Genomic DNA, 17,843 nt, shown 5'->3' with positions numbered 1-17,843 from the left:
ACAAACTGACCAATCAGGTGGCAGTGACGCCACGAAACGTTTGCTTGGATTTTGCAGAATGTTTGAAACCAGAAAGCTTCTTAAAACTAGATGGAAAAGCTTCACCTTTAGGTTTCAACAGCGTAGATGACGCCATTTTTGACCTTTGAAAACTGGTTTCTCTTAGCAGTATAAAATCAGGGAGGGAAAATGTCACAGCAGGAAGGAACATAAACTAGCATTTGTTATTTAGCCACAGGAGAAGTTAACCGTGTACCAGACGGCTTGTTGCTTTTGTCACGAAGCGACGCATGTATCGTCTACCAAGATGGAGGTGGCTGTTAAAGGTGAGTTTCATTGTAAGAAAATTAAAAGAGGCTGTTTCAAAATATTGTCTTACATGTTTCTTTAAGGCAGGACAGTTTTCTGTCCAACAGGTTTGTTGGACAGAAAACTTTGGTCTCAGTATCTTGCTAACAGACTGGTTAGAGAAACAGTTCCCTCCCCTCTGGACCCAGAGGCCCAGTTGAGGCGGTTCTGATGAGACCCCGGGGTCAGACAGAACTCGCTCTAGAGTATCTTCCGGTTTTGGATACACTGGAAAGTTTACTTGGAAAGATGTGTGTCTGCTTTTCCTTCTCGGACCTGTTGGATGAAAGGTTTGGAACAGAAGCAGTAACTCTGAAGCATGGTGATGGCAGCATTATGATCTGTGGTGACTGGTGCTTTAAGTGAAGGCAGACGCTGTTATCAAAAGATGGTTTCTCTAAGTGACCGAAACAGAGTTGGCATATAGTAAATGCTGAAGTTGATGTAAAAGTTTCTTCAACAAAGAATTCACTTAATACTATGCACACAGCAGCAGCCAGGTTACATTTACAACTTAATAAACTAGTTTTTGAATGTTAAAAATAACACAGGGTTTGCTTTTTTAAAGTTAAAAGCAGCTGTCAACATGGTTCGTCATGGTTTCATCAGCAGTTTGGACACTTTTCAGAGCAACTATATAGATGTTTAAACCTGTTCTATGAAAGTAATATTATTTTTTAAAAAAAAAGAAGAGAAAAAACTCCTGAAGCTCTTGACAAGAACATTTAAGTCGAACAGAGTAATTGTGACGTTTATAGATTAAAAGAGAAAGCAATTGAATAAAAAAATTGACCATGAGGGCAAAATTATTTTAGATTAATTCCACATATTTACAAGAAAAAAAACATGTTTTCTGTGACTAAAGGCATACATTTAAAAAAAAGATTTCCGGACATTGTAAAGTAAACTTTAACGTTTACTGAGATTACAAAGTCAGACATTTGCAACCAAAAGGGATAAATTAAAGAAATGGGAATCTGGAAAAGGAAGTGTAGATCCAGGCTTTTCTCCAGAACAACATCTCACCAGTATGACATCACAGAATACACCTGAACCTTTGTGTTGGAGAGTGCTCTGTTTTTCCCCCTTAATTACTGTATTTGTGTGTCCAGGGAGAGCCAAACGGAAGCACCTGAATGCGCAGGAATGTGACGAACTGGGGCGAAGCGAAGACGGCACCGATGCTCTCACCAGACGCAACGCAACGCAGGGCAGGCGAGACCCCAACTGGGGCCTTTACCCCAGAACCCCCACGAAGCAGCGGCGGAAAGGTAATCCACTCCAAACCTCCTGCTACTGACTATGTGGAATAGATATGGTGATCAATGAACAGTGGCAGTAAAACTACTACTGACCCTTGTACTGAGGCATATATTTTTATTTCACCTAATTATGTGACTCACAAAAAAAATAAATAAAAATTGAAGTTCTCTCCTCTTTTCTATCAATTTTCAGGTCCGTTTGTTTTAGGAAGTCCATCTGGGAAGCAGAAGCCCATTCATGACTTTTTCTCCGTAACAAAAGTTATCAGCTCCAGTCCGCACAAATCCTCCTCAATGCCCTCCACATCAATGCACAGACCGGGGTCGGGGGTCGTATTCGAGGAGGACGAGGAGGACGATGACGTCAGCTTGTTGGCAACCCCGACTGCAGCCGAGATCGACGCTGAGGACGAGATTGACGACGACAGTCTGTTAGCTGCTGAAATGTTGCCAGAGAAGGTTTCCTCCACCGAGGCCCGCCTGCTGGAGGCGGACTATCTGGAGGGAATGACGGCGGAGATGTTCGGAGACGACGAGGGCTTTGACGACTTCGAGGAGGAGGAGGAGGAGGAGGAGGAAGGAGAGGTGGAGCCTCTTCCTGACGCCCACTTTGGACTCCTGGGCAGCGACAAGGCCCTGCTGCGCCCGCAGGGCTGCGTGGAGGACCTCCCGGAGGAGGTGCTGAGGGAGGTGCTGTGTCTGGTTCCTGCCGCCGACCTTTATCGTAACGTCTGCCTGGTGTGCCATCGCTGGAGGAACATCGTTCTGGACCCGAAGGTGAGACCGATCGACCCAAAGCTGACCCGGCAGGAAGGTTCTACAAAGGTCAGGTCACATTTTGGCAGCAAGGCCAAAGTTTTACAGGTTCAGTATCATGTAATTTTTAGCTCAGCATTGTGTTATAATGTTATTCCCTCATCACAAACATAATTGGAGTCTTGCTTTGATTATTTAATGCAAGTGTGAGAAATCCTTGAATCTTCATGGCAACCATTCAGCTGTACAAAACACCTGGCCTGACCTAGCTCCGCCTTTGAGGCGAAGCCCCTCCTCTGGGCTGTAGCTTCTGACCTTTCACCTCACAGACTAGCCTGCAGCAATTAGCAAACATCTGGTGGCACTGAGCTCATGCTGTGCTCATCATATGCTGGGAGCTCTGGTAAAAACATGAGGAGCCATGTTGTGATGACTTCCTGAAGGTGGAGTTTCTTAAAGAGACAAAGGACCAATTTTAAAGTGTTAAATTACAAAGTCAAATTTCTTTTAAGTCATATTAGATATAGAGAGCGTTTTCTATACAACTGAAGGTAACATACTTACTCGATTGTGCTATAAAATGGCACCATGTGCCTGGAAAACACACCAATAATGTCCTTTGAACTTACCAGCATGATTTATAAATTCTACTCACACAAAACCGTCTAAACGTTCCGCCGCTCCATTTCCCAGTTTGTGCCTTTCAAGAAGCAATACTTCCGCTACATGATGAGAGAGAAGGAGACGGTGCTGGAGGTTGGCTGCATTCTGAAAAACAGCAACATCACCAGCCCTGCACCTCCAGAGCACAGCATCCGAAACCTCGTGGTGTAAGTCTCACTCACCCTTCAATGTCGTTTGGGATCAACTGTGGCAGATCCCACATAAGTGTTCCAACTTGCGTAAGTCGGAACACCATAAGTTGTTTTCCAACTTATTGTTGTTTATCTATTTTCTTTTTGTTTGCATCATTCAGGCTAATGGCTCAGCATAAAGTCGGCGAGCGTGTGAAGCCAGACGACGTCCTGAGCTGCGTAAACAAACACCGGCTCTTTCCTCAGGCCGAAGCCGCCGTCAGGCTACGCATTCCTGACATCCAGAAGTTTCTCCACCTTGGCATCGAGGTACGACTCTGTCGCAGGTTGAGGAGCCGGTTTAGATTTTATGCTGTGAACCTGATTGGCAGGGTTTCTGTCTGACCTCCAGGGTCCCAACCCATACGCAGTCATGGCGGTCATATTGGTCCTGAGTGAGAGCGTGGGCGACGTGCAGGCCTTGGTCTCTCTGCTCTCCAGCTGCATGTCGCTAACCACCATCACAGAGTATCTGAGCCACATGGCCTTGATGCTGCTGGCGTTGGAGAGGAACAAAATCAAGATTGGCTACAGGTGAGACCAGCAGGTGGTGGTGTTGATGTTCAGATGTAATCATTTTTTAAATTTTTCTTCCCTTCTCTCTCCTCAGGTTACACTACAACATTTACTACGTTCTTTACTTGCTGGAAAACGGCCCGTTTTCTACCAATTCTAACCAGGACGGGTGAGTCCAAAGGGCACCGGCTTTTATTAGCATTTAAATGTGAAATATAAAATAATAATAATAATTCTAACTATTGTTGCACAATATATGGGCATCAACGTCTGTGTCGACTGGTTTTGGTTATTTTTTATAGCGTATCGGTCCGATAAGTTAAACGGCCAATAAATAGTCCCTGACAGTCTTCTATTGTTTTCAATTTATTCATAGCTGTTTTTTACTACAGTGAAATTACATGCACAAATGAGTCTATTAATGAAATTCAAACTGTGTCCTAACTTGTTTCTGTGAAATCTCATGAGGGTTCTACGATTTTCCCACTTGTGTATTTGTGTGTTTGTGTTAGACTCCCTCAGATTCATCTCACCAGAGAACAGCAGGCGATCCTGAGCCACGACGTCCAGGACGACCACGTGGTCAAGATAGTAGCGTTTGCAGGTATCGTTTCTTGGTTGCGGAGCTCTGCTGTTTGTCTCTGTGAGTCTTAGCTGAGCTTCAGGCTGAGTGATGGGAAAACATGACAGAGCATCGCTTTTCAACAGTTGGTTGGTTTAAGTAGCTGCGTTTCCACTGAACGTATAACTAAGCAATTTGACATTTGAAAATAAATTTGCTTAATGGAGACACTGCAATTTAGAGAAAATTTTTTTTTTTGTTTTTTGTTTTTAGATTACAAAAATGTCTTGGTGCTAGATGAGGTGGGCTTTTTTTCTTGGTCATTTTAAGTTTATTTAATTTATAAAACTCCAATGGAAACATTTTTTTTGTCTCACACAAGTCACATGATCAACAACCGGATGTCGCCACTGGCACAAACCGGGCCTGTAGCCTGGACAAACTTATTCACGTCTGATTTTAATTTGATTTCTTATTCATTTGAAATACTCCAAGTGCAAAATTGAGCCTTTTTAACATTAGCGAGACCATAGACAAAGTTTTTTCGCACATTTGCAATGAAATTGCATGTGGAGTTAGTTTAGACCATTTGGTTCATATATTATCTTATATCCAGTGAGGAAAGTAATTGGTGAAAAGTAAGCCAGAAGAACAGAATAATTTAAAAAGGTTGGGCTTTTTAACAGGATGAAGGACGAAGTGTCTTATAATTCCAACACAGTCCTGCAGTTTCTGCCATTTAATTTGTTTGGCTCTTTGACACCAGAGGGCGACCTTTCTCTTTTGGTTCAGTCCTATAGTGTTTATAGTATAGAGCAGCCAGCCAGCAGCAGAACCATTATAATGAAGCTTGATTCACCTTGAAATAGCAACCCTCACACTATTGTTCAAGCTAAATCTAAGTATTAACTCTTAAAATAGGTTTTTGTTGAATGAGAATAGAATCGAGACTTAAAAACTAGCAAGACGTTTTCAACTCAGTCTGTTGTCCTCTCTCAGTCTCAATGCTGTTTTTTTTTTGTTTTGGTGTGACACAGGCACAGGGAAGACGACCACATTGGTGAGATACGCTGCTCAGCGTCCGCACCTCCGCTTCCTCTACGTGGCATTTAACAACTCGGTGGCTTCCGAGGCCCGACGGCGCTTCCCTCCCAACGTGGACTGCAAGACGGCCCACTCCTTGGCCTACAACGACGTCGGGAGAAGGTGAGGAACCTGTTCAGGAGGCGGCGGATTGCTGCTGCACGTTCGTTGACCGGATTCAGTCTTCTTGGTCTTGTGTAAGACGGGCGTCACTTTCTGACTGTACTGTCGCGCTCTGCGTCGCAGTTATAAAACTCACGGGAAGCTCACCTTCAACGTGAAGCCGTTCTCCATCAACATGGTTCTGACTGCTGGAGCCGGAGGCTACAGCAGGGCCAAGGTGGTGACCACCGTCCTGAACGCCTTCATGGCCTCGGCGGACCAAACCATCGGGCCCCAGCACGTCCCCTACGACTACGCAGTCGGCAAGGGCCGCAGGAATATCGTAGAGCCCGACGAGCGAAGGGTAAATGCTCACACCGCTTTCTCTCTCCTGGTGAATACATCCGGGAAGAAGCGTAAACGTTTTCTTTTCTACTTTTAGTTTTTTATCGCCGAGGCAAAGAGCATCTGGAACAAAATGAAGGACGTCAGAGAGAAATCAAAGCAGGCCTATTACATGCCTCACGACGGTACGGCGTCTACAGTGGAAACTTATGGAAGCTAAAGCGTCTCGGGTTAAAACTGGACTCTTTGTTGCCTAGGTTACCTGAAGCTGTGGCAGCTCAGAGACCCGAAGCCCTGCCTGACGGACCGATACGACGCCATTTTTATCGACGAGGCTCAGGACTGCACACCAGGTACTGCGGAGTCATTGGCACATGGCTTCTTGGTTTTGCCCGGGTTTTTAAAATCTCTGTTCCTCCGGTCAGCCATCATGGACGTGCTGCTGGCCCAGGGCTGCGGGAAGATCCTGGTGGGAGACCCCCACCAGCAGATCTACACCTTTAAAGGAGCAGTCAACGCCCTGCACGCAGTTCACCACACACACATCTTCTACCTGACTCAGGTACAGGCCAATACTCTGACTCTTCTCATTATCTACTCAGATTAATTCAGAGTATAACGATGGAGGGGAAACTGCGTTATCTTTTTGTTTTCTTAGAGTACAGATTGTAATCTTGTGGCTTGTACTTTATTCACTTTTGAAGATTTATGATGAAAATGGAGGTTTGAGGTCCTACCCATTACAGTCTGACAAATATTGCAGCAATATAATTCAGATACATCCATGATTCCCATTCAACATCATCTTGTATTTTATTAGCTTCATATTCAAATGTGCTATTTAAAAGTAGTGAAACTTATATAATTGAACCTCGTCGCCATTTTAATTCTTATCAGGAAGTAGTTGTTGGTTTTGAAGCAATCTAATTGGCGGACATATATTTTTAGCTTTGCGCTACACCGCCCCCTACAGGCTTGGCAGATTTTCACTGATTCCAGTGGATGAACATTTTGATTCCAGTCCCTTGTGCACAATTTTATTCTTTAAAATAATAATAATTCAATCAGTTTGGTTTCCTTAGAAGGCAAACCTTTCCTCCAATTGACGAAATAAACTGAACTTAGCCACATAGTTTCCCTAAGAACTGCATTTATTGTGAATTTGAGCTGGCTAAATGAACTGAATTGAATTAGGTAGAAGACAAACAAACGTATGGGAGAACTAAAAATATATATATATATAAAAAAAAGCCGGGCCGTGCTTTATTTACATTTATTTACCATCAGGTGTCATTTTCCTCCCGCTGCAGTTGCCCACTACGTATCGATCCAACACATAAAATCCCTGTAGAAAACAAAGTTTGTGGTTCAACGGGTCTAAATACTTCTGTAAAGTTTTCTAGTCTGTTTGAATGTGAGAAAGTAAGTTTACAAAAATGGTGGCTATTTTATTCTTTTCCCCTCAAATAATTACAAGCTGCTTTATATTTATATATATATATATATATATATATATATATATATATATATATATATATATATATATATATAATATATATATATATATATATATATATACCAGAGCAATAGAGGCCCAGATCTACCACACCAACAAGACCCAAGGTGTAGGTTGTGCAAGGAGGCCCCTGAGACAGTCCAGCACATCACAGCAGGGTCAAGATACTGGCAGGGAAAGCGTACATGGAACGACATAACCAAGTGGCAGGCATAGTGTACAGAAACATCTGTGCAGAATATGGACTGGAAACCCAGATCAAAGTGGAAACACCCCCAAAGGTGGTGGAGAACGCCAGAGCTAACATCCTGTGGACTTCCAGATCCAGACAGACAGAATGGTAATGGCGAACCAACCAGACATTGTCGTAGTGGATAAACAACAGAGGAAAGCCGTTGTGGTAGATAGCAATACCAAGTGATTGCAACATCAGGAAAAAGGAGCACGAGAAACTGGAGAAATACCAGGGCCTCAGGGAAGAAACTGGAGAGGGCCTGGAAGGTGAAGACCACAGTGGTGCCTGTGGTCATCGGGGCCCTCGGGGCAGTAACCCCCAAACTGGAGCAGTGGCTACAACAGATACCAGGAACAACATCAACATTGTCTTATTTTCTGATAGATAAATTCATAGAAATACATACATATAGACCTATATAGACATATATTTTTATAGAGAAAGAGATATCTATCTATCCATGAGAGAGATACTTCTCTATAGATAGATATCTATGTACATGTCTACCTATCTGAATATGAATATATTATATATATATATATATATATATGTGTTATGTGTGTGTGTGTGTGTGTGTGTATTTGTGTGTGTGTGTGTGTGTGTATATATATGTATATATATGTATGTATGTATGTATGTATATATTATATATCTCCTGTTCAGTGACCAGTGGTGTTTCCTTGGCACAAACACCACTGGTTTCCTTGGCACCTTCATCAGGCACACTTTGAGCCCAAGAGCCAAAGGACTCTTCCTTCTCTGCTGTCTCCTGCACTACAGTGATTGATTCCTGGTTGGCAACAGTTGAAGCATCTTGTGGTCCAGAACTTTCAGATGGAACCCTGAGATCAGCAGACGCCTGTTTCTCCAACCAGATATGAAACGGTATCTTTTTCTTCTTGCGGCGCCTGGTCATTGGTGGCACAAAAAGAAGTTCGTCGTCTTGCTGTTCCAGTGTCTCCTCTGCTTTGGAGATTAAATCCGGTTCAGTGACCAGTGGTGTTTCCTTGGCACAAATCTGCTTTTTCAAGGAATCTTCCTGATTACCACCTTCTTCAGGCAGAGAAGTATCTTGCTCATTAACATTTTGAGCAGAAGACTTGAAGGACTCTTCCTTCTCTGCTATATCTATTGTCTCTTGCAGTAGGGAGATTACAAAATTAATCATATTGTGTTTTCTAAAATTGTTTTTATCAATTTAAAGTTTATTGACTTTTGTGAAGGTATTCTTGCATTATTACTATTATGCCATTATCATTGTATCACTTAAAAACTGTCTCAAAACAGCAATATTATCGTTTATCACAATAACTTCTGGGGCAGTTTATCGTCCAGCAACATTTTTTTATTATGACAGGCCTTGAGTGGTCGCCTCATTCTTCACAATATTTTAGCCTTCACTCAAATAGTCACATGGGATTTGTTTTTGTCATTTGAAAACTAAATTCAACAAAGTCAGTGATATGGTGGAGTGTGCGGTGTGCAAGCCCAGTGATATGTAATGGCCAGGTGATGTCATCATATAGCGAGAGTGAAAGCACGTTGCACTACGAGCCGCAAAACTTAAACATGCATGTTGATTTGATCGTCGTTTCGACAAGGATTCGTTCATTCCACTCCAATGCCTCGTGGAGATGTGTGTGTGCTCAGCTCTGAGGCCTCAAATCAGTGATCGGCTGAATATTTAATGGTGACACAACGCCTCGTTGCATCCTGTAAAAGCCGTGGGACCGTTAATTAGAGTGAGTGCTCAGCAGTTCTGTGAGCTGGAAATGTGGCCAGATGGGACGGCTTTGCATTCACAGAGCGACCCGAACCGTCCACCAGCCAGCCAGTCACCTGCCAGACACTCGGCCCTCGTCCAAACACATCTGCCACACACTGCCACCACAGTGTAATTATAAATAACTTGAGGTTGTACATTCAAGTTTTCATACCGAATGTAGTGAGTCAGAACAATAGTGACGGGCCGCATACACATGACACCACTGAAGCTAACCTTCACACACACTCGTGTTTCCATATTATATGGAGTTTGTTACTAGAGATCAACCTGCAAACTTCAGCACTCCAGCTCATTTTGGCTTTAACACAATGTCAGTGTTAGTGAACATGCTAGCGCTAGCTCAGGCAGCAATGAAGCTGACCTTGGTGCGTTAGCTGAGTTTAGCATATATGCTGCTACTTTCATTCTGGAAGGAATGAGTCATATTCCTCACGCTAACAGCGCTACATCTAATTTTGATATAAAGGCTACAGTTAGTCCAACGAATAGAGAAAGACAATGTCAGTCAACATGCTAGTAATAGCACACACGCCATTTATAGCATTTTAGCTGACCTTACCATCTTCGCTAATTTTAACATGTTAATGCTTGCACACCAAATGGAGTAAGTCAGTATATGAATGTTTTGTTTTTTTCTGCCTAATATAAAATTCAGATGTAGAATAAGTGTGTAGATCACAAATTAATCTATTTAGAAAGTCTTATCTTCAACCTTTGAAGATGAGATGTTACCGTCTTTAACGTGAATCTGATGAGCGGCCATTTTAACCGTTTTTCATTATTATTGTTGTTATTATTCTACTTCCTAATTAAAGATAAGTGGGTGACTGCAGTGTGAGAGTTTGCAAAGATGTTTACTCATCTTTGGTGTTTTGTCGCTGAGAAGCGTCAAATGACGCTGTGCGTTTTGGGTCCAGAGCTTTCGGTTCGGAGCAGAGATCGCCTTCGTGGGCGCAGCCATCCTGAAAGTCTGCAAGGGCGTCAAGAAGATTCTGGTTGGAGGGATGCAGAAAAGTAAGACCTGCAGACGAACAGCTGAGAGTTTGCTTCAGGCTTTTACTTAAAACTGTAACGATTATTTTGGTGATCAATGATTCTGACGATTAATTGATTAATTGGATTAAAAGAAATTGCCACATTCTGCAGATTTTCCTTTTAATCACTTATGCTTAGTTGATGTAATATTAGAAATATGTCAAGAGACGCAAATAATTTCAATAATCAATTAATCTTGATACAACAGGATTAATCACGATTGATCACAATTCATCATTTCAGCCCTATTTTTACTAAATTATCAGTGTTGCATATAGTTTGAAACGCTACAATCTTTTTAACGTGGAGAGGTGGGATACATACTATGACAGAAAAAAACTCTTAATGCATCATATTATTTTGTTTTTTGCATATTTTATGGTTTTCTTAATGCACACAGTCACATAAACCAACATTCTTCTATATTTGAACAGATTTTAGTTAGTGACCGGTTTACATTTTTCATTACCAAATTCCAGAAATAAATTAGCACATTTTCTTGTCCATATTCAGACTATTTTACTGTTTAAATCCAAAAGTTCTGCCAGGATTTCCATCTGTCATTTTATCAATTATGAATACAATGGATGGATTTAGTCTACAGGATGTACCTCTTTAAAAAACGGGTGTTTTTGATCAGATTCTGCTGTGAATTGTCCAGGTGGTGTGTGTGATGAGACGGCAGAGAAAGCCCTGGAGGCCATGAAGAAGGGCAAGAGCTGCAGCCCGGGGAAGATCGGCGTCCTCTCTCGGTGCAACCTGGGCGTCTTCAAGGGCGCCGTCCAGCTTACGGACGCCAACCAGCAGTGCCGGATCCACTTCATCGGCGTGAGCGTTCACACCCACAGAGGATTTCAAATAGAAAAGAGAAGCGGTCAATGTGAGCTTCCATTTCTGCCTGACAGGGAGTGAAAAACATTGGGCTGGAGAAGATCATGGACATCTACCACCTGATGACTCAGACCGGCCAGGAATCCAAGAAAAGAGGCGAGTATCCGGTCATATAATAAAAATGAAAAAAACAATCTTCTCAAGTCGATGAATAAGTTTGATTTAATTTTAAGAACTTCAAGTCATTTTGAAGAACAGAGACAAAGTAAACCAAACGTTAAAATGATCCTTCAGAAAAGACCAGTTAAGACTAAAAGCACCAGACTGAAGACTTCTGTCATCCAGAGAGAGAGAAAAACAATCATTCATACAGATGGAAATGATTGAGTTTATGTAATTAATTGATTTGTTGTTCATAGCAACAGGCCCAAACATGACATGATCCAAATCACAACAGCTCACCTCTGAATGGCTCTCAATAAAAAAAAAAACATGAATCTAAATGAAAGTTTTTAAGTGTCCTAGTGATATGTTTGCCCTCTCAAAGTGAACTTTAGTTTTGACACTTAACACTGGATCTGGAAGACATTTAGAAAAATCTCAAATAAAACACGACAGTCAAAAACCACAAATAAAATGGAACTGGAAACCACACACAACCGAAACTGCAGACGAAATAAATGACGTCGTCTCTGTAAACAAAGGTGGCCTTCAAAAACTATGACTCATCAGAATGGAAATAATCAAGCTAATTTTAAGTTGTGATGCGACTGAATGATTTATTGCTTGTTGCGATAGAAAACCAATGTTTTATTAGTTGTCCGAACTTTAGATTACGGACACGCTGAAGTTTGCGGGTTTAAAAAAAAGAAAACAAAAAAATGACTTGACATGGTATGAATACTTTTACGAGGCGACGCGAGAGTCAATATTTAACTTCTATTGCCCTGTCAGCCATCAAAGACCCCCTCATCCGGACGTTCTTCTCAAACAAGGATAACCCCTACTTGGCCTTTAAGAAGTACATCATCCAAACCGAAGACAAGGAGCTGGATGGGAAGCTCTGCATCGTGGAGAAATACAGAGATCGCATCCCGCAGCTGGTGGCCCGACTCGAGGCGTGCGCCGAGGCTGACTTCCAGCGAGCAGGTATGAGGCAACAAGGAGCAGGCGCTTTGCCACATATTTCCATCCTGCAGTTTGATTCAGTGTCGCCTGACGGGCGGCGTGGCGGCCGGAGGGCGGCCGGAGGGCGGGGTGTCGTATTTGTTTTTCCACGCAGCCTGACAGAAATAAAAAACAAGCATCTGAAAATGTTCTACTTTTCCTTGATTGTTTTGGCAATTATTTTAAAGCTGAAACTAACGATCGTTTTAGTAATCAGTTATTCTGAGACTTTGTAGGTTTTTTTTAAATTGTACAATGTACATTTCATGGTACATTATTTTTCCATGATGACAGGAGAGGCAGAGCCTGACTGCAGGTCACTGGCAGTAATAGTATGTGTTGTTCTTTCAGCATGTTTTATAGTCTGTACACTCCAGTAAGTGATTAATCAATTCATCATGATTAATCTGATTAATTGTCTTAACCTTCATTTTCTCTGTACCCAGACTTTATCGTTGGAACTGTCCACAAGGCCAAAGGTCTGGAGTTCGACACGGTGATCGTCACTGATGACTTCACCGCCGTTCCCGCGTCTGGCCACAATCTGTGCCGCATTCAAGACTTCTCTTTTTGTACGTTTCCTTCCCCTTCTCTCTCTCTCTGTCACACACACACACACACACACTTTCTTTTGGAAAAGATCAACCTGTCATGATGAGCTGTCCTACTGACTGGGCTCGTGCCGCTTATCTCTGCAGCTAAGATTCCAGACGACGAGTGGAACCTGCTGTATGTGGCGGTGACTCGCGCCATGTCCTCCCTGGTTGTAACGAAAAACATCCTCCGCATCCTGACTGTGGCTGGGGTGAGATATGATCACACAGCGCATTCATTACTCCCACTGTCTACTCACAGTCCTCACAAAGTGGCACAGTCTGTTCAAACATCTGATACTCAACGTTCATCATGTCATGATGATTCCAAACTAGTAAAATAGAAAGTTTTCACAAAGCGCCATGAGGCATTCTGGAGATTTTGCTAAGCAGCCGTCAATGTTTCAGTTTAAAAATAATGAGGAGTTTTAGTGTCGGAACGTAATCCAGATGTAAGATCCAAGATGGACATGATCCATATCTATTTATCTATCTGTCTGTCTGTTCATAAATTGTGCTTTTGAACACTAAATTTGACTCTTTGAACCTACAACAAAATATGTCTCCCGACTTTATGCATAAAATTCCAAACATTAATAAGAATTTCATTGTTTCTTTGGTGTCTTTAAATTTAACCCCATAACAGGACAATTTGATTCCTCTATGAGTTTAACTCTCTAACATAATTAAACTAATTCTTCCAGTTGCTTTGAGATCACCTGTCCCTTGATGAAAATAACTGACTGTAAGTGTATTTTATTTGATTCTGAATCATAATAATTAGACTGATAAGCAGAATATGGCAACTTGATGTAGAAGTAAATCATGAAAATACACTTTAAATATTAAATCAGGCTTTTTTCATTTGTTCACTTTTGAATCATGCTTTAATCTTTGCATACAGTCTGACAAATACTAGTTTAATATTTGTTATTATTAAAAGAAATCATAATGTATGACGTTACGGGGTTGAACCCAGTGTAAAATCTATCTATCTACGTTGCTCTCCGAGATTAAAAGCAAGTTACTGATTTTGTGATTAGTATTTTCCACATTGCAGTAAAACAGGGAGAGAAAGTTTGGAGACTTTTCTCACTGTGCTTTTAAACACAGTGAAAAAACAGGGAAATGACAGATGACGATCTGAGTTTCTGACGCACAGCATCTGAGTCAGCAGGAGCCAGACTGTTTCTAGTTCAGCTCCTCAAACAAACTGCTTCCTTCTAAAGCTGTATGGAAAATACCTCGCTGCGCAACTGGACTCCTTTGTTCCTTTTCAAAGAACAAACACGGCTCAGACCGCAGCAGAGCTGCAACATGAAAGCTTCTGAAGTTTCAACCCTCCAACTTGTTCTGATGAACTCAGCTGCAGGTGTGGGACTACGCTGTGTTTTCATTGGTTGAGCTCTACATGCTGTCAGCGGCTTGTGTTTGTGTTTGTGTGGGTGGTGGCCTGCCGCAGTGGTGCAGGAAGTGCAACTGTTTCTTGGCGTTTTTTAGTTGACTTTACAGCCACAAACTGTTTTGTTGGGATTTATTTCTGGAAGACATAAAATCCATAATTGAGAAATGAAAATAAAGCAATTTATGGATTCATAGTTTGGGATGGTCACTAAGCAGTGCCAGCTCAGATCTGTTGGGTGTGTGTGTGTGTGTGTGTGTGTGTGTGTGTGTGTGTGTGTGTGTGTGTGTGTGTGTGTGTGTGTGTTGGGTAGACAAGGTGTCTACCCACCTTGTGCATGCAGAGTGTGACATTTTGCTTGTTCTTTGCAAAATGACTCCAGTTCACCAAAACAGCCTTGTTTGGTCGTCTGTTAACACCAGATTGTCAGTTTAGCCACAGCTGCTGGTGGCATTTGGCCACAAACATCCTCCTGATGCTGGATGACACTCCAGCATCAGGAGGACACTCCAGCATCAGGAGGACACTCCAGCATCAGGAGGATGTCCTCCTCCTGATGTCAGCATCAGGAGTGTTCTCCTGATGCTTTGATCTAAAATATTTCACTCCAGCTCTGACTGGGAGATGAATCTCTTGTGATCAAGGTGATTCACAAGCTTGGGTATTGGTACGCCGCACTTTTCAGTTGTTTGTTAAAATCAACAACAATAAAAAGTTCAAAAACCATATCTAATGTTTCTTCACTTGCTAATTAAACAGCACTTGATCAATCTTCTAAAAATCCCATAAGAAACTGAACTTTGTGATGAAATGAAAACATGGAGGAAGGAATCCCAACCAAATCCATCCAGTTGAATCATCCACAGTCAGTTTCATGTGACTGTGGATGCGGGAAATGCAGCTGCTGCTGGAGTTCTTTGGAAATAACTGGCAGCTGAGGCAGCAAATGATTTCTGTAGAAATGTGACTCAAGCAGAACCACATGAGATTACATCACGGAGAATGAACTCTGGTTTTAATCAGGAGACGCCTTCTGGCAGGGAAACGTCCAGGCTTGACCTTGTTAAAAAGAAAAACAGGCTGTGGATGCAAACAATCGAATCATGATTAATTGTCGACGTAAAAGCAATTTCGTTTTTAAAGGTCACAGTTCAGGTCGTGGGAAGACGGTCGACCCTCTAAGAGCAAGAGAAAAACTGGTTTTCTTTCATGACTTGTTGTTGATCGATGAGACCGATCAACTCTGCATTAACACATTTGCATTTTTAGGAATACTTCCTCAAGTCGAAGATGCCCAGCTGTCTGGTGGCGGGCGGCGACCCCCTGCCGTGCTCCGTCTCCGAATGTCCCAACTGCGTCACTCCTGGCTCGGCGTTCGTCATGGCCAGACAAAAGATGCAGTGTGTAGGCCACTGAAAATCTTTGCTTTTATTCATTTATTTTTGTGGTAGGGAAGTTCTGGGTAAAACTGTTTTTGTAAAAAAATTAATTCTTTCTTTCATCCAGACCGAATGTGTAACAAAGGAGGGCCCCCTGTGTGAGAGGTGCGTGTGGACCCGCATCGGGCCCACGGCCTTCCTCATGACCGACGACGTTCTCTCCATGGCCGAAATCCCACAGCAGCTCCACGTTCCCATCCACCACCCGTTTTTCCTGGAGCTATTTTTTTGATTTTCTCCCCCAGGTTGGGAAATGACAAACGGATTTCTATGCAGTACAGCAGAATTGGACGTCTGTGATGAGTGTGATGAGTGTGTAAGCCGGATTCGTGTTTGTTTCACTCTACCAAAAAAAAAAAAAACTTCTTAATTTTTAACATTTGCACATTCTGTTAAGAGTATTTTACCTTTTTCCTAAAATTCTGTTAAGATAATTCAGTGTTTTGTAATGCATACTGAAAAATTACATTTTCATTTTCTCTCAAATTCCAGGCTGGGTTGTTTCTTTTCAACCCAATAAGCAGATTTTTTCACTGTGCTTTTCACAGAATCAACCTGCTTACAGTAAACCTCACACAGTTCACCACACCCCACTAACGTCTTCCAGCTCATGAATTAGCTCACATGCAAGCCTGTAGAGAGACTGTTGTTGTGTGTTCAAATGATAAAGTCTGCCAATTTTATTTTGGCTCCTAACATTGGGGGACAGATGGGAATATAATCTCGATAAAGACCATGGCCGAAATCCCTGATAAGAGTCCGGAACAGTTCTGGATGTTCCAGGACTCGATGGAAATCCTAAATTTGAAATTCACTAGAACTCTTAAGTCATTTAAAGACTTTTGGTTCCTGCGTTTGTTTTCTGTAAAGGTTCTGGCAGCTCGACTCACAACGTGGAAGACAATTCCACGACGCAGGAAATGGCAAATATTTTTGGGCTCCTCAGCAAGAAGAGAACAGCTGCTGAATTATCCCCGTCAGAAAACCCACACCGATTCATTTAAAGTATTTCTGCTCCTCTCGTCTTGCAGCGAGTGAAAACTCTAAACTCAAAAGAGCTGCAGCCTGTGCTGCTAACATCATCACAATGTTCAGATATGTGGAGCTATTCGGCTGATATTAAACCATCTGCTGTGGATTTAATGTCAAGAATGACATTAAATGGAAGTATGAAATTTAATGAAATGGTTCAACAGACAAAAAAAATGTTGATCCTGACACACAATGTTTTTAGAAAGCGACAGATGAGGATGATTCCTCCAGTTAAAGCTCAAACAGTTGCAGCAGGCGACCATTTCATATTTATTTACTTTTCCAACAAACTCACAGCGTCTTCCTGCTGCAGCAAAGCCAACGATCGCTCACGTTCCCTTTTGCTGAACATTTCTTCCAAAACAAATCCAAGCTAATCTTTTAAGCGTAGGCTTGAGGAAAGTTCAAATTCAATTTCAGCTACAAATTTCTCAGAGAAAATAGAAAACAAATGCTCCAAGCTTTTAGCTTAGTAAAGCTAAATGAAATGATTTCATTTGGTACTTTTGAGTTTCATGTGTTAAAATGCCATGCAAAATTTTTATTACAGCAGCGAACACTGCATTTGTTATGCATCACGGCCATGTTGGACTCCAGGGAAGGTTCTAGTTGATTTTTTTTTTTTTGTCCCCAAACACAGAAGTTGGAAGTTCTGACTTCTGAGTAAAAACATAATTACAATTTAGGCGTTGAGGTTCAGAGGAAGGGAAACTAGAATTTTACTCCCAACGGGAACCAAAATGGAACGATGCTTTAGCTACAAAAACAAAAAATGCAGAAAAAGCTTTTGCAATCCTATTGCTGACAACATTGGATAGAAACTGATTTTGTCTCACATCTCAATTTTTGATGGACTGAAAAAACAAATCCTCAAGACTTTGATCCATTGTGAATCAAGCTGCTGTCACAGCAGCTTGATTTTCATCACTTTAAAAGAACAATGACTCAGTTGTTCAATACATGGTTAATTCACAGAAGG

At 41.9% G+C, this 17,843-nt stretch overlaps 1 protein-coding gene across 1 annotated transcript; it reads left to right on the top strand.

Annotated features, from left to right (window-relative positions):
* Positions 1 to 29: 29 nt before the first annotated feature.
* On the top strand, positions 30 to 16,975 carry fbxo18 (F-box DNA helicase 1). The gene is made up of 21 exons (XM_055052690.1): positions 30 to 326; positions 1,461 to 1,619; positions 1,804 to 2,387; positions 3,060 to 3,196; positions 3,343 to 3,490; positions 3,573 to 3,754; positions 3,831 to 3,905; positions 4,249 to 4,340; positions 5,336 to 5,504; positions 5,628 to 5,847; positions 5,926 to 6,013; positions 6,086 to 6,181; positions 6,254 to 6,390; positions 10,283 to 10,379; positions 11,062 to 11,228; positions 11,306 to 11,387; positions 12,186 to 12,380; positions 12,845 to 12,970; positions 13,097 to 13,203; positions 15,663 to 15,797; positions 15,900 to 16,975. The coding sequence occupies exons 1-21, from the start codon at positions 308 to 310 to the stop codon at positions 16,062 to 16,064; spliced, it is 3,180 nt and encodes a 1,059-aa protein (XP_054908665.1). The 5' UTR covers positions 30 to 307; the 3' UTR covers positions 16,065 to 16,975.
* The last annotated feature ends 868 nt before the right edge of the window (positions 16,976 to 17,843 follow it).

The sequence above is a fragment of the Poeciliopsis prolifica genome, unplaced genomic scaffold, assembly GCF_027474105.1.
Source record: "Poeciliopsis prolifica strain line A6 unplaced genomic scaffold, Auburn_PproV2 SCAFFOLD035, whole genome shotgun sequence".
NCBI classification, from domain to species: Eukaryota; Metazoa; Chordata; class Actinopteri; order Cyprinodontiformes; family Poeciliidae; genus Poeciliopsis; species Poeciliopsis prolifica.
Note: the sequence above shows the minus strand (reverse complement) of the source record. Positions and strands in the feature narration are given on the sequence as shown.